This window comes from Babylonia areolata, chromosome 30 (assembly GCF_041734735.1).
Source record: "Babylonia areolata isolate BAREFJ2019XMU chromosome 30, ASM4173473v1, whole genome shotgun sequence".
Classification (NCBI taxonomy): Eukaryota; Metazoa; Mollusca; class Gastropoda; order Neogastropoda; family Buccinidae; genus Babylonia; species Babylonia areolata.
The window spans coordinates 13,062,819-13,078,966 of NC_134905.1; the positions used below are offsets into that span (position 1 = coordinate 13,062,819).

General features: G+C 42.2%; 2 protein-coding genes across 3 annotated transcripts in view; one reads left to right on the plus strand and one right to left on the minus strand.

Annotated features, from left to right (window-relative positions):
- Nucleotides 1-3,110: 3,110 nt before the first annotated feature.
- LOC143275559 (uncharacterized) lies at nt 3,111-6,473 on the minus strand. The gene is made up of 3 exons (XM_076579752.1): nt 6,322-6,473; nt 4,486-4,578; nt 3,111-3,512 (listed from the first exon to the last, which is right to left on the minus strand). The coding sequence occupies exons 1-3, from the start codon at nt 6,421-6,423 to the stop codon at nt 3,474-3,476; spliced, it is 234 nt and encodes a 77-aa protein (XP_076435867.1). The 5' UTR covers nt 6,424-6,473; the 3' UTR covers nt 3,111-3,473.
- Nucleotides 6,474-6,654: 181 nt separating this feature from the next.
- Nucleotides 6,655-16,148, plus strand: part of LOC143275320 (uncharacterized) — a 29,053-nt gene continuing 19,559 nt past the window's right edge. For both annotated transcript variants that reach the window (XM_076579327.1, XM_076579328.1), the window contains exons 1-5: nt 6,655-6,824; nt 11,563-11,669; nt 12,366-12,472; nt 13,713-13,811; nt 14,600-14,710. In XM_076579327.1, coding sequence (XP_076435442.1) covers nt 6,738-6,824; nt 11,563-11,669; nt 12,366-12,472; nt 13,713-13,811; nt 14,600-14,710 — 511 coding nt within the window. In that variant the 5' untranslated portion in view covers nt 6,655-6,737. The remainder of the gene's footprint in view (nt 6,825-11,562; nt 11,670-12,365; nt 12,473-13,712; nt 13,812-14,599; nt 14,711-16,148) is intronic.

The following is a 16,148-nucleotide window of genomic DNA, read 5'->3' on the forward strand; positions in this document are numbered from 1 at the left end:
ATGAAACGCCGAAGAACATACATAAAATGCTGAAGAGTACATGAAAGCAGTTACTGTACTTATTAAGAGTTTGCAGCATGATGATCTCTCTTCTTAATGGCTAAGCAAGTCTGTGGCCGATGCAGAAAAAGAAGATTTAGGGCAATACCCATCATTCTTCATTTGTATATCCTCTGCATTTCTTCCCCTCCCCTCTTTTATGGGCTTTCTTTACAGCATTCAAGAGGGGATGAAATATGGAGTATAATATACATGTGATACATTACAATGTTATTTGAACAAATTCACAGTTTGTTTCCCTCTTCAAGACAAGACTGAATGGAAAGAGTGCAGGGGGAGAAATGTGGATACTGCCCAAAAGTGGTTCATGACATGCTGATCTCTGTTCACCAAGATTCAGCAATCAAGGAGTTAATGTCTGCTGTCTAATCAAATCATATTATGGTGCTTAGAGCCTCACCGACCACTAAGGCCATCTCAAGGCAATCGCCACATTAGCATCAACTTCAAGTACAATAAACCTAATCACTGCTTCAAGCTTTTCACTCAGAAAGTTGTAAAACCTTCCAGAGTTTAAAACATGCAAATCTGATTAAAACTGTTCAAAGTGGGGGAGGGGAGTTGGCGGGGGGAGAGGGGGGTCTTCACATAACTGGATCCATCATCTGTACATCAAGATGAGAAAAAGCCAGGGAACAGGTCGATAACTCTCACGAGCTTTATCACGTGGAGCAGTTCATGGATTGGTTTCTTGTCATAATGTTCCCGCAACCACTCTTAAACAACGCCGTCATTATTTATTTACTCCTTTGTTTACAAAATTGTTCACTAACGAAACACCATTTTCAGTGGGGATATGGACAAATCATGAATGGACAAAGTAGGAAATTTTCAGTTAAACAGTTGCAAAACTGAGTGAGTTATAAAGATATGAATGAAAGTGTGGGTAATTTTTCACCCACGAGGTACGACAAAGGCAGTTATTCTTTGAGGCCATCTTTACTGAACTTCCAGCCCCAGGCAGTGTTACACTCTAAAGTGACTGGTGGTGAATGGGTTTCAATCAACATAAAGCCATGTGTACATTCAAACCTAAAGCAGTGCACATATTCAGCAGTAATTTTCCATAATTATTTAAGAAACAATCTTCAGAACGCCGAGATGTACTAACAGACCTACTGTCATGCTGCATAATAAAATCATCTTTCACTGACAGATATTGACAGATGTTTGAAGTCCTACTATTCAAATCACCATTCAATATAAACATCGTGTGCCAATAAACAGTCAGTCAGTCTTCAAGTATACAAATCCCATTATCAATATCAAAATAAGTATAAAAAGGAGAGCTTTCTGGGGGAATATACAAGCAAAAATACAAGATATCTTTATCAAGTCCAAATAACATCTTATCAATCAGAAATACACAAAAATTAGAATGAGTCACTTCAATATTTTTTAACAAAATGACAAAATTTATCCTTTATCAAACAAACCGCTCCACCTGATCGTCTCCCTTGTTTGGTGAACTTGACAGCTGATTTACAAAATAAAGTGTAGCCAGGAAATATATCAGATCGGCACTCTTCCATGAAAGTCTCAACCAGACAAATAAAATCAAACTTAAAGATGAACGACAAAAAATCAGGATCAATAAGTTTCGAACAGAATCCGTTGACATTCCACAGTAAGAAAGAAAAAGGTTTATTTACATCATGTGTGTCATGCGTGTCAAACGAACACACCGTGCTTTCCTCTTGTCTGCACGTGCAATCAGACGTCAGATTCACAGAGCTGTTCTGGTTCACTGAGCAGAGCTCAGCGATGTCACTGACACCAGTGACAGGCAAATGCACCGGTGTTACTGTTTCCAGCTTCCCTTTCTCTCTCACACCCAGGGAGGGACAATTTTCATCAACTGGCCGGCCGTTTCCCTATTTGCTTTCTTTCAGACCATGACGGTCATCCAGAAAGAATTTCTTTCCATCGATAATTAAATGATCAAAGACCATTACCGCCCTTTTCCCTTCCTCCCTTGCCCCCTTCAGGTGGGGTGAGAGCCGACGCCTGATCTCCCTGACACGCAAAGAGAAATCTTCTCCCACAAAAATACTGCTGCCTTTCAGTTTCTTTTTTGCTTTCAAAACTTTTACCTTATCCTTATAAAAGAAGCAGCATGCAATAATTGGGGAGTCGGGCTTTGCATTCAGTCTATGAACGCGCTCGAATTCAACATCATCAACCATGTCCAATTTATCAGTAAAAACATCCCTGTTTCCCTTCAGCTTGCTCATTTGTTTCATTTTGACCTCTTGGAATGCCATAAAAGATAAGGTTATTTCGTTTAGACCTTCCTTCTAGATCGTCAGTTTTTCTTTCCAGTTGATCTACTCGGTCCAAAAGATCAGAGTTTTGCTTAGCTAGATCCACGTTTTCTTTTTTCAAAGTGTCCACCTCCTCCCTCAGATTCTTTAAGTCAGTGTACAGGGTGTCGTACTGTTCTTTCAGCTCTTTCATACTGTCATTCATGCCATCAAACCTACTGTCCATGCCGTCAAACCTGCAGTTTACAGTCTGTAGCATACTCATCAGATCTGCGAGTGAAGGGTCCTGGGGAGAAGGGGGCGTCGTCTGTCCTCTGTCCAGAGTTCCGCCAGTCCTGTCCGCTCCAGTCCCACGTCCCGCACTACCCAGTCTGGTCTGCCGCAGGCTGTCCGTCTTGGGTCCTGGTCCCGGGTTCTGCTCCACGTCTCCACAGCAAAGAAGCAGGCTGCCCCAAAACAAGTAGGTGAGGGTCAAGCCAAGGATGACACCGGCTAACCTGGTTTTCGGTCTCAACATGGTGATACGAGTGGCCGCCTTCTCTCTTGCCCGCTTCGTCATGAAGAATACAAAAACCGACGCGAAGGAGCCACAAACCGCCCTGAAGGAAAGCGGTACCGATGGCATGGTACTGGAGGTGACTTCTTGCAGACTTCTGGCCTTGTACTGTGGCTGTTTCCGTCACGAGAGACAAAAACGATGGAGCGCTGCAAAGTGCGTCTGCACTGGCCCGTGTCACGGTTGACGCCCCAGAGAGAGAGAGAGAGAAACCTCACACACAAACTTTCAGAGCTTTTTTTTTGGTTGTTGTTGTTGTTTTTTTTGTTTTATTCCCAAACATTATTTTTCAACATTTACTCACAACGAACTTCTACAGAAAACTTGAAATAACCATCATTCAAAACACACTAAGTTTTTCCATTAACAACTGACTCTTTGTCCTGTATGACAACAGATGAAAAACCCCAACCAGCATTCAATTATCATCTACAACCATTTTTCAGGACTCCAGTCATGATACTGACATACTGCAGCAGCAGCATTCATCCTTGCAGAGATCCCTTTGTGGTTGACTGCAGGTGAACTGAAATAAGCACTTGACAGTTGTCCTGTGGAGCAACAGCATAGATGTTTGTTGGCAGTTAGGTGTTCTACTCTGACTGTGGGGGGTCTGGGATGGACTCCAACCCCTGAAATCAAACACACCAGAACTTCGATTGCAAGCAGAATGAACCAACTAGTGTGTGGATAGAGCAGAAACGTAGTCAGGGTAAGTGGAGACAAGAGAGACAGACAGAGACAAAGGGAGAGAAATTCAAGATTTAAAAACTTTATCACTCAAGGATAGAGATTTTAGGCATTGCCTAGTCTTCCAGTCTGTCCTTGTGACAACAATAACGATAAGACACAACAATGCTAATGTTGGTAAATACTTACTTGAGAAAGAGAGGGAAAGAGAGAAGGGATACATGCGTACTTTCTCACTATTTCATTGAAAACATGTGAATGTGTCTTTGCATTCATGTGCACACTCTGTGTGTGCACTGTGAGAGTGAGTGTGGTTGTGTGTTTATGCGTAAGCACACCACTCACACAAAGTTGCATGGTGCACTAGTTGGCACCAACGACCGAAAATTAGGATGTCATAGTACCAACTTTTTGAAAGATGTAATCTATATTGTGTCAGTATGGGAGTATTTTGGGATCTGGTTTGTTCCGAATGGGTCCTGTTCAGTGCTAAAAGTGCTGTGGTCCCTAGTGGGAAGGCTGGGAATTAGAGTTGTATGCCATTAACTTCACTGACATGTGACCCCTTCCAGAACTCCTGATGTTAAAAAAGAATCCTGATGAACACAGCAAGTGTTTGTATATGATTTATCAAACCTGTTTTAGGCTAGGATGTATTATGGAGTTTATGTTGGAACATATTAAAGCGTAGAATACGGCCCATTCACAAGGTCTCAAATCTAAATGGCTCTCCAGAGCAACAAGAGCACTGCTGCATCCTTACAAATCACCAGGAAAAAGAAAGAATAAAAAAAAGAAAGAAAAAAGACCCTCCATGTCCTATGTGTTGTTTGTCAGTGCATAAATGTTTCAGGACAAAACAATGATGCGGTGTGTGATGCTTGCACAGTGTGGCACAACCCCTGACACACTGACCCGAGGTATATACTCGCTGCCTGTGAGGCGCCAGTCTCTCAGGTACAAGTTGTAATCATCGAAACGAGCCGCCTGCCAGTCCCGGGCACAATGCTGCACACAACCACCATCACCATCAGTCCATGATGCTATGAGTCTAGGGATGCACACTGCTATCATTAAATAATTAGAGTTCATTCTATATTCAGTCCAGGATGCACATTATTATCGTTGCATAATAAAGTACATTCTATACTGTGAGTCTACGGATGCACAATACTATCATTACAAAATAGAGTACATTCTATACTGTGAGTCCAAGGATGCACATTACTATCAATACATAAAAGAGTGCACTGTATATATATACTGTTAATCCAGGGGTGCACACTATCATCATATAAATATTTTATTTATAACTACAATATAAGTAAACAGTCTTGAAGGTCTCAGAGAGTCTTCCAGGGGGTCTCACAGACTTTTATTAAGTTTCACAGTAATTCGGGGTGTCCCAGACTACCTTCAGAAGGTCACTTTAGCTCTGTGCTGCACATTCTAATTACATCTGCATTGCTTCACAGATGTATACAAAGGTAGACTAGAAACATGCCTTCCAAGTTCCAGTTCTACTGTTCTCGCCATCAATTTTCACATTTCTGGGCCAAGTGAGAAACATAAACTATATAGGGAAACAACTCTTTTTTTTTGTAGCTGATAATCCTTTCATCAGTCATCAGACTCGAGCTTCAGAACATGATTTTCATTTTTTGTCATGAATGTGTTTGTTCTGTGTTATAGAAATTTCTAGAACATTCCATTGATTCACTTGATGATCATCCAGTGTGTCGTTTCCATTTCCAGTGTCAGGGACACTTACATTATGCATTATGAGAAACCCTGATCACTGATGATGACATCCAAAGTTCCTTTGCTAGTGCTAACTCTTCCATCTTAACAGTTCCCCGTGAGCACTTCATGAATCTCAGTTGCCCAGCAAATCTTCTTCCTTCATTTCCTGCCTGACAGATACATTTCCACAAGGACCTTGTTCTGTACAAAATTGTATATTACCACATAATTTACAACGTAAAACTGTTTAAATCAAATGCCTATCAAAACTGATCTTTCCACAGCCCATGTTCTTTGCGGTCTATTTTCCCTTTCTCATCAACCCAACACCATTTTGTTGTTCTCTTTTTTTTCTGTCCTCTTTGTGGTTAGTGTTGGTAGAAATTTCTGTAACGGGTGTAACTTGCAAGAAGTGTTAATAGTATCAAATTATGAATTAATATTTTTCCCGGTTTAAGATCAACACCCACATTTAATGACATGGTTTATAAAGGTAATAAGGTCAGTCTGTGTGTATGTATTATGCTTGTGTGGAGGGGCAGGAGGGGGGAGGAAGTAACTCATATTCCAACAATAGCAGAATGTCAAGCACTATATATTTCACTTTTAGAACATTAAGATGGGCTGTGAGCTTTGAGAAGTCTGGACTCAAATTGAACAGCCACATTTTTTCTGTGTGTGTGTGTGTGTGTGTGTGTGTGTGTGTGTGTGTGACTCTGTGTGTGTGTGTGTGTGTGTGTGTGTGATACGTGAACATGGAACAAAGTGGCACTATATCTACATGAAATGTACACAATATGCACGTATACGTGTTGCTGCATAGGCTTAAATCATGTGAGTGCGTACCATACGTCCAGCACAGTGTGAAGGAAACCTCATGAGCGTACACACTGCAGCGACACATGTATACAAGTTTACAACATTGATCTGTATTATTTCTTTCCATTACAGTGTCAAAGAATACACACGCACTGCCACATCATGTCATTCTAAAACTTGTTTTCTAACCTTCCCATTGTGAAATAACTTGTTCATGACGAAGTTAAAGCCAGTAGGTAGGGCCAAAAATGTAAAAACGAGGCCCGCGCTTGGTATGATCTCGTACCACATCTTGGTTGTTCGCTTTTCCTCTACCAAGGTGACAGGAAGTTCGCATGTAGTAGATTCGAAGTAAATAATCATGCAGCCGATAAGCATAACACACATGTCGAAAAATATCAATAAATAACACGAAAATTGCAACAAACAGAAATGGCTTAACATTGCAATACGCATCAATTCATTAATTCATACATAATCTTCACAACAAATTTTCATCGAGTGCGGAAAACACGAGAAACAACATCCGGCAGACGAAGATTGCACGTTAGACCGAGAACCATTTGCTTTCTTGTTATCAAAGCTCGCAAGAATCGATACTAAAGATGACCCAAGAAAAGGTCGACAAAAGTTCTAAGCGAGAAGATAAAAAGCAATCAGATGACAGGAGGAAGGACCATCCACCAACTAAGGTAAACGATAATTTTAGAATTTTGTTTCACTTTCACTTAGTCTCCATAACTGATACTAAAAGTAAACAATAAATCTAGCATTTTCTGGGTCTGGATCTGGTGGTGTACGTCGCAGACGCCATTTCTGGTGATATAGACGCGACGGAACTGGGAGGACGCATGTACCTATCAGAAAAAATAGTCAAAGAAAGACCTAAAGGAAACTGTCTACCGTGGGTAAAGACCATCAAAACCCCCGGTTCGGCCAGAAGGGTCCAGACCCCACTTCCAGAAGCAAGAGAAAAACAAACAAACAAAAAAAAAAAGAGGAGGGGGGCGGGGGGGGGGGGGGGGGGGGGGGTGGTTGCTGGTCACAGGCTCAGATGGTGATCTGGTCAGTCACTATCCAGTTATGACAATTTCTCAGAATAATCAACTTGATGATTGTGGACACTCTACGGATGATGATGATGATGATGATGAAAATGTGCTGAAGGAGCCTGCGGTGACAGTGGCCTCACTTAGTTGGTTCTGCTCCATGTCTAGTTCTTAATCATTTCTATATCAGTATATCATTATATGACAGCATCTCTATCTCCACACATCCCTCTAGTTGTGGCACTCTAGTCGTTGACCACTCTGTATTTTACTGAAACTGTGAAAGGAAAATGAACACACTATCCAGTTAAAAAATGGAGCAGATGGAAATATCTGTTCTGGGTCACTGGAGTCGTTAAATCTCCACTCTCCCTTTTGACAGTTCATCATCCAGTTGACGGCCACAATCATCATGTGGATTACTCTGCTGCGACTGGAGGGTTGCTTGGAGATAGAGATGCTGTCATATAGAAAAGATAAAGAACTGGAGAAAAAAAAAGTTGACACTACACCTACTCTCTGTGGGTTTTTTCAGTAGACTTTTACTTTTCACTCTTCACCCACACAGAAGGGAGGGCTGGACCCCAAAATAAATTAAAAAATCAAAATGTTCTAAAGAGTGAGGGGTATTTGGATGCCTAATCCTACCTAGTAGTATTCTAACTACTACATTTGTGGTTTTCAGTTTTCTTGGGGCACTCTTGAGTAGAAGGTGTCAATGGTGTCGGTTGCCACTGCTGTTTTGGGCAGCGCATTCCAGTCTGCGATGGTTCTAGGCAGAAAGGAGGATCCTCTGTATGGGGTCCTACACTGGATGCAGCTCAGCTGCTGTAGGTATCCTCTTCTCAGTCTGGCAGGGGCAGGGACCAGCTTGCTTCTATTCACAATTGCCTCATTGTTGAGGATTTTATGCAGCATAACTAGCCTAGCGACCTTTCTGCGGTGCTGGAGAAAGGGCCACTGGAGTCTCAATGATGGCAGACACGTTGGATGTGTTGTTGTACCTGTTGGTCACAAACCAGACTTCTCCTCTGGACTGCCTCAATGTTGTCAATGTACTGAGCAGGTGTACTCAAGTATGGGCCACACAAAGGTCTTGTAGTCTCCTTCAGATGGGTGGCGTTCACTTTCAAATTGCGTTGCAAGATGCCCAGGGTCTTGTTGGCTTTGGCACAGATGTTGTTGATATGTAGGTCCCAGCTGAGGTCTTGGCAGATGGTGACGCCAAGGTACGTGGCAGAGGTGACGGTTGCCAAAGTGTGACCATGGAGCCGAAATAGATTCTTGGTGATGGTTCTCTTGCAGGTAACAGGGGGGGTGGTACACTTTCCTGGGTGGAAGGCCATGTCCCAGCTCTGCTGCCACTGCTCAAGACGGTGGAGATCTTGGAGCTGGCATTGATCATGGTCACTAGCAGAGAGGCCATAAACAGCAGTATCATCAACAAAGAGACGTGTCAAGGAGGTGAGCTGCTCTGGGAGATTGTTTACATATACTAGAAACAGCACTGGGCCTAAAAGCGATCCTTGCGGGACTCCTGATCTCACCTTGGCGTGCTCTGAGGAGGCTCCATTGACTATGACTGTTTGTTGTCACTCATGCAGGGAAGCCCTGATCCATTTGTTGATCTTGCCTTGTACTCCATGTGGTGGAGTTTATGGAGGAGGAGACTGGTTAACACGGTCGAACGCCATGGCAAAATCCATTATGATCACTTCGGCTTGGTTTCCCTGTTCCATGGCGGTGAATAGCTCGTCAGTAAAGTCCAGCATCTTGCTTTGTGAAAACCATGCTGTTCAGGAACAGGATTTTATTGCTGTCAAGGTGGTTCATGAGGCTGATGACGATGACATGCTCAAGAATTTTACAAGGGATTCTCTTCAGAGATACTGGCCTGCAGTTAGCTGGGTCGTAGTGCTGTCACTTCTTGAAGATGGGTGCTACATTAGCGACTCTCCAGTCAGATGGTACATCGCCTGTGTCAAGAGATAACTGATAGATGATGGTCAAGATTGGTGTGATGTCAGGAGCGAGCTCTCTCAGCACTCGTGGATTGATGTTGTCAGGTCCGGCTGCCTTGTATGGGTTTAACCCAAGCAGTATCTTCTTGATGCCTTCTTTTGTAATGTGAAGATCTGTCAGAGTAGAGGTGAGAGTAACATCAGACATGTGGCACTTGGTTCCAACCTCTTCATCGCTGTAGTCTCTACTGTCACTGAAGACCGATTGGAACTGGTTGATCAGGGCTTGCGCTTGGGCTTTTGGGTCTGTAATGAGCTGTCCATTGACCTTCAGTGGGGAGATGCCAGATTTGGAGGAGCGCTGGTGCTTGATGAAGGTCCAGAATCGCTTGAGAGAGTGGGATCCTTCTGCTGACTCAGGGCCCTCAGTGATGGCCTTGCTGATGTACTCCCAGTACGATTGACGGATCTTGCGTTGGATCAGACGGCACAGGTGCTGCGATTCTTTTCTCAGCTCTTCAGTGCCTCGTTTCTTCATGCTTTTGTGGACTGTATCTCGTCTCTTGATAAACTTGAACCTCATCCATAGCTGATCTGTAGTGAGCTGGTCTTTCTCACTCACTATCACTGGGTATAGTTTCTTCATCACTGCCTTGATGCTTTCCCAGTCTGCCATGTCATACAGTGGGATCAGACGAGGAGTTTGTTTGGACTGAGGTGCACTGATGGAAAATTTGCAGTATGGGATGTTATGGTCTTGATAGTCCAGTTATTCCGGGGGCTAGGGTAATCATGATGCATAGTTTAATGTTTGACATATGTTGCTACACAAAAAGCTTTTGAGGCAGTGTGAAATTTGATGTAGCTGGTAAAACTGGCTCTGTCAGTCTCTCTCTCTCTCTCTCTCTCTCTGTGTGTGTGTGTGTGTGTGTGTGTGTGTGTAAAACTGACTCCTTCAATGAGCTCCGCCTTAATGATGCTTTGTCTTGTTCATAACACAAATTCCGGCTAGAGCTGAGATGGGCTAACAGAAACACAGTCTGTGATTGACTTAGAGAGCAGTTGTGGGAATAGCATTTTCCAGAAGTTAACTGTTTGTGGAATAGCCACTGCAAACAAACAATGATGGAGGGAAGGGGTATTTATAACACTAATGATAAAGTCTAACCTGAAGGGCAGAGCGAGAGCCATCTCTCAGAATCAGACTGCCGTGGGACTGCAAATTGGTGCATAATGCATTATAAATTATATACATGTGTATGTTTAACAGCATGTGTGTGGGGGGGGGGGGGGGGGTATGGGGGGGGGGGGGGGGGATAGTGTATAGATCTCTGTGTGATAGTCTTGTCCGACTATGACCATCAGAACAGCAGAGGAAGCAACTGCTGTTCTGATTATCTGGGCTAGAATTTGACTGTAGTGAGAGTTTTGCCAACATTACATCCCCACTCTCTCGGCCAAGAGGGTTTTAGGACAGTACTCAGTAGGCATTGCGATGGTTCTCAAAAGCCAGCTAGCCCCCAAGGCTGCATTTGAGTCATAGTCCTGCACAAACTGACAAAGGACTAAGCTGTAAATGATTTCCCATTGCAATGGAAAAACCATTGATCATACAGCTCTGACATTGCTGTTGGCCAAGCTGTAAGCTGAAGTCAATCTGTGATATAAGCTGAGCGTTTGAATGACAGGCCTATGTTATGCATATATAGTATACATATATGTGTACATACATAATAAACATTATGTGTGCCTGCTTATGTTAGTGTGCATGCATGTATGTGTGGGTGTGCACAACTTGTGTGCTGAACTTGGATCATTTTTGTTCTTATATTATCTTAATCATTTACGTTCAGTATCTTTCATTTTTGTTATGTTTTAATTCGTTTTCTTGTCTGTTTGATTTGTTTATCATATTTTATTTTAGGCTGATGCTGAAATACATGTGTGCAGTGTGCACAAGTCTGTGAAACACTGGAACTGGAAGGCTCTCAAAGCTCTGATCAGCACATTGAGTTTGTAGCCTGTAGGTCAGGCATCTGCTCCCTTTTCTCTTAAAAAAAAAAAAGTTTTAAAGCATGTGGTGCAGGGATATGGATTGGTCTGCATGCTTTGATGCCTTCTTGAAACTTAAACTGAACTGAACTCAATATAGTCAGCAATAACCTTTTGTTTTGTACCCTCACCTTCTGTGGCAAAGAACAGAAAGAAAGCTTCTCCACATGAAACAAAAGTCTGTTGATACCTGTAATTTTTAGTGACTTCATTGACCTGAAAAATCAGTGATGTTGCAGCAGTGTTAAGCAGTAGAAGTACTTTTACTGTTAAAGTGTGGAGACAAAACAAGGTGCAAATTTTGATTATTTTGGTTTACAGAAATTATACTGGTAATGTAGTATCAGTTTTCTTTTGTTGTGTTCCAGATTGTCATACGCCGTTTGCCACCCACTTTGACTCCAGAGCAGTTCTTGGAGCAGGTGTCTCCTCTCCCTAATTATGATTTCTTCTACTTTGTCCGTGCAGACATGAGGTACCAAAGACCTGTTTGAACACATACTAACAAACGGACCAGCCGGACATGTACATGTTTGACACTCATTTATTAGAATTATTGACATTAGTTGTTTGTTTGTTTTTTATCAATAAATCAGACAGTACCTTTGCATGCTCAGTTGTGGTGGAAAATAAGCCAAATCTGAGTGTCAGTTTTGCCTCACAGCTTGTGTTTGATATTGAGTCATTGACATATCAGGCTTCAACTGTCCCTTATAACTTCAAAAAAGCAACAACTATGTGTTGTAATTTTAGTCACACATACACAGTGATACAGTACTGTAGATGAACTCTAAACCTTCAACCCAAATTCGATCTGCGGTACCTTTTGAAAAAGTTAAAACTAAAATCACAAAAACGGGTACGTTAATATGATGGAAGGTTGTGTGTGTGTGTGTGTGTGTGTGTGTGTGCATGCTTTGTCACTGACACATTCCAAGTGTCTTTCTTGTAATGCTTGATTACTGTGCTCTGTGTTGTTTATTTTTGTATCAGTTTTCCCCTATATTGGTATCAGCTGTAAGCGCTCTGAACCTCCAAGGAGGTATTGCGCAATATAAATACCCATCATTATCATCAGAATATTTTCTTAAACGTTAATACCGAACTAGGTATTAAATCTCCTCATCCGTAATGATATACTGTACTTTCTCCTTTTGTTCTTGTGTTGCAGTCTTGGACCTAATGCTTTCACCCGAGCATACATCAATTTCCAGAATTCTGAGGATGTTTTCTCTTTCCGGGACAAGTTCGATGGCTACGTCTTTGTTGATGCAAAAGGTAAAATATCCATGGTTTTGTTTACTTTTTGTATTTCATACACTTTGTGTGTTTTCAGCTGAGCAACCTGGAACTTGTTTGATGAGTTTGACCTGTCCATTGTTGATGTAAATGCAAAGACATGATTGCCATTTACTGTATGGTAATTTTTATTGCTGTTGTAGCAAATCTTCACCTTCACCTTCACCTTCACCTCTCCCGTAGTCTGGGTTCAGACCGTTGGGGCACCGCTGCTGACCTGGCCACCACCCCTCTCCACTCTTCACGGTTTTCTGATTTCCTCAGGGCGTCACCGAGCGTCAAGCCTGTCCACCCCCCGGATGTTGTCTACCTGTGAATAATTTTCAATGAATGACCATGAAAAGTAGTATGCGATACTGCACTTAAGGTGTCAGGGAGGAGGGTGATGACAACAGTGATGAAGGAAATTGACAAGATTTTGTCAGCTATGCTGTCAGTAGATCACACAGGCCCATTCAACAAGAAAGTTAGAAGAAAAAAAACAACTGAAATACTGGAAAATTCATATGTTCATCCAACTTCAAGTATAATTTACCTGTCAATTTGTGTTTCAGTGGCAACGGAAAAGTATAAGTAAATGTCACTGATCATCACATCAGCAGAATGTTCCTTCATTGTCTCTGTGCTGATTTGTATGTGCTGTGTTTTGTGCTGATTTATATCTTTATCTCTATGCTGTGTTTTACTTGTAGCGTAAAGGACCCAAGAGTTGAAATGCTAAGAAATTGGCCTCTTGTCATTGTGTGCGAGTACTGCTTAGCATTCATATTCCTGCCTGCATTGGGTCAACAGCAGTGTGAGAGCTGTATGATCAATGGTTCCTCCACTGCAGTGGGAAGTCATTCACAGAGTAGTCTTTTGTGAAGGGCAATGGCTCGCAAATTAGGAGTAGGAGGCAAGTTTGCACTGGCTCCCACCTGGCCTTTGGGGACCATCTCAACACTGAATGTCCTTAAGCCCTTTCAGCCAAGAGAGTGGGGATGTGACTTGGGGAAGACATTCTCCACTATGGTAAGATTCTTGCCCAGATAGTTGAGATGGCAGTTGTCTCCTCTGCTGTTCGGATGCTTATAGACATAACCATCTATAATACCCATCTACAAGGCAAGTAAGGTACCTTTTTTTTCTTTTCTTTTTTTAATACCTTTATTGTGATGTTAATGCTGATCTTATTTTCAGACTAACTGATAAATTTATTTAATTTGTTCATTGCATTCAGGGAATGATTACCCAGCAGTGGTGGAGTTTGCCACTTTCCAGAAAGTTCCCAAAAAGAAGACAAAGAGAGCTGACTCCAAGAAAGGCACCATTGAACAAGGTAGGTTTGTGCATGGTAGCATTAATGATTGATATACATTGGGTATGTAATGTGTGTGTGTGTGTGTGTTTGGTCTTCTTTAGTTTAGTGTGTCTGCACAAAATGAAAATCTAAAGTGATAAGGCTAAGAAAGGGGAGGTGTGTACGTGTATGTGAGTATGTGTGTGTGTGCATGTTTGTGTGTGTGGGTGTATGTGTGTGTGTGTGTGTACCAGTGCAAGAGAAGATTCCATCCAGGCCCTCAGGCTGGTGATGCATTCTGTCGCATCTTGAGTGTGATGAGGGCATTGATACAGTGACTTTGTGTAAGGTCTTGATCTTTGTGTCATTTAGCTCATATTTGATTCTTCTCTGTTCTTTAGGATTTTATTTCCTGAAAGCGAAAGTCTGTTTCACAACTATCTATAGCAAGTATTAATTTGTGCAAAGCGTCACCTTATTTCGAAACTTGTGCTTCTAATATTTTGCTCTCTCACATGCTCTATTCCACCAGATGTTTCCTGTTTGCCTGAAATTAAATCTGTCCTGGGTTATACCTGGAAACAGACCATGATACAATCTGTATATAAAAAATGTTTTTATTTTCAATGTTACACCATTGCACTGAAAAGTAAGTGTCAGTAATATGTTTGTCGAGTGTGCAAGTTAATCTGCCATTTTCTGTGTGTGTGTGTGTGTGTGAGTGTGTGTGTGTGTGTGTGTGAGAACGTGTCTGTGTGTGTGAGAGAGTGTGTGTATGTGTTGTGTGTGTGTGTGTGTGTGTGTGTGTGTGTGTGTTCCCCTTGCAGACAGTGACTACAAACGCTTCCTGGAGTCCCTGGAGAACCCAGAGGCAGAGCCTCAGGTGTCCTTGGAAACCTATCTGGAGGAGCTGGAGGAGAAGGAACGGCAGAACAAAGGTCAGGGTGTGGCTTGTGCAAAACTGAGTGGTGGTTGAGTGCTTACAGCACTGGATTCTTGCGAAAATTTCATAAGTTCAGTCCCCACTTTCGAGTGGTTAGTTCAGTCCCCACTTTATAGTGGTCACTTCAGTCCCCACTTTATAGTGGTTAGTTCAGTCCCCACTTTATAGTGGTTAGTTCAGTCCCCACTTTATAGTGGTTACTTCAGTCCCCACTTTATAGTGGTTAGTTCAGTCCCCACTTTCGAGTGGTTAGTTCAGTCCCCACTTTATAGTGGTTAGTTCAGTCCCCACTTTCGAGTGGTTAGTTCAGTCCCCACTTTCGAGTGGTTAGTTCAGTCCCCACTTTATAGTGGTCACTTCAGTCCCCACTTTATAGTGGTCACTTCAGTCCCCACTTTATAGTGGTTAGTTCAGTCCCCACTTTTGAGTGGTTAGTTCAGTCCCCACTTTATAGTGGTTAGTTCAGTCCCCACTTTATAGTGGTTAGTTCAGTCCCCACTTTATAGTGGTTAGTTCAGTCCCCACTTTATAGTGGTTAGTTCAGTCCCCACTTTATAGTGGTTAGTTCAATCCCCACTTTATAGTGGTTAGTTCAGTCCCCACTTTATAGTGGTTAGTTCAGTCCCCACTTTATAGTGGTTAGTTCAGTCCCCACTTTATAGTGGTTAGTTCAATTCCCACTTTATAGTGGTTAGTTCAATTCCCACTTTATAGTGGTTAGTTCAATTCCCACTTTATAGTGGTTAGTTCCATCCCCACTTTATAGTCCCACTTTATAGTGGTTAGTTCAGTCCCCACTTTATAGTGGTTAGTTCAGTCTCCACTTCATAGTGGTTAGTTCAGTCCCCACTTTATAGTGGTTAGTTCAGTCCCCACTTTAATGGTTAGTTCAGTCCCCACTTTATAGTGGTTAGTTCCATCCCCACTTTATAGTGGTTAGTTCAGTTCCCACTTTATAGTGGTTAGTTCAGTCCCCACTTTAATGGTTAGTTCAGTCCCCACTTTATAGTGGTTAGTTCCATCCCCACTTTATAGTGGTTAGTTCAGTTCCCACTTTATAGTGGTTAGTTCAGTCCCCACTTTCGAATGGTTAGTTCAACTTTATAGTGGTTAGTTCAATCCCCACTTTATAGTGGTTAGTTCAGTCCCCACTTTCGAGTGGTTAGTTCAGTTCCCACTTTATAGTGGTTAGTTCAGTCTCCACTTTATAGTGGTTAGTTCAATTCTCACTTTCGAATGGTTAGTTCAACTTTATAGTGGTTAGTTCAATCCCCACTTTATAGTGGTTAGTTCAATCCCCACTTTATAGTGGTTAGTTCAATCCCCACTTTATAGTGGTTAGTTCAGTCCCCACTTTATAATGGTTAGTTCAGTATGCACACACACCCATTGATGGAGTGTGGCTACCTTCATAGTGGAGCTGAAAAAAAAAA

Bases quoted from the DNA above. Each gene is read 5' to 3' on its own strand.
- LOC143275559 (XM_076579752.1), bottom strand. From the start codon at position 6,423: ATGTGGTACGAGATCATACCAAGCGCGGGCCTCGTTTTTACATTTTTG. The intron at 4,579-6,321 runs GTTAGAAAACAA...GGTTGTGTGCAG, and splicing joins AGTTATTTCACAATGGGAAG to CATTGTGCCCGGGACTGGCA. The intron at 3,513-4,485 runs GTCAGTGTGTCA...GTTTGATTTCAG, and splicing joins GCAGCGAGTATATACCTCGG to GGGTTGGAGTCCATCCCAGA.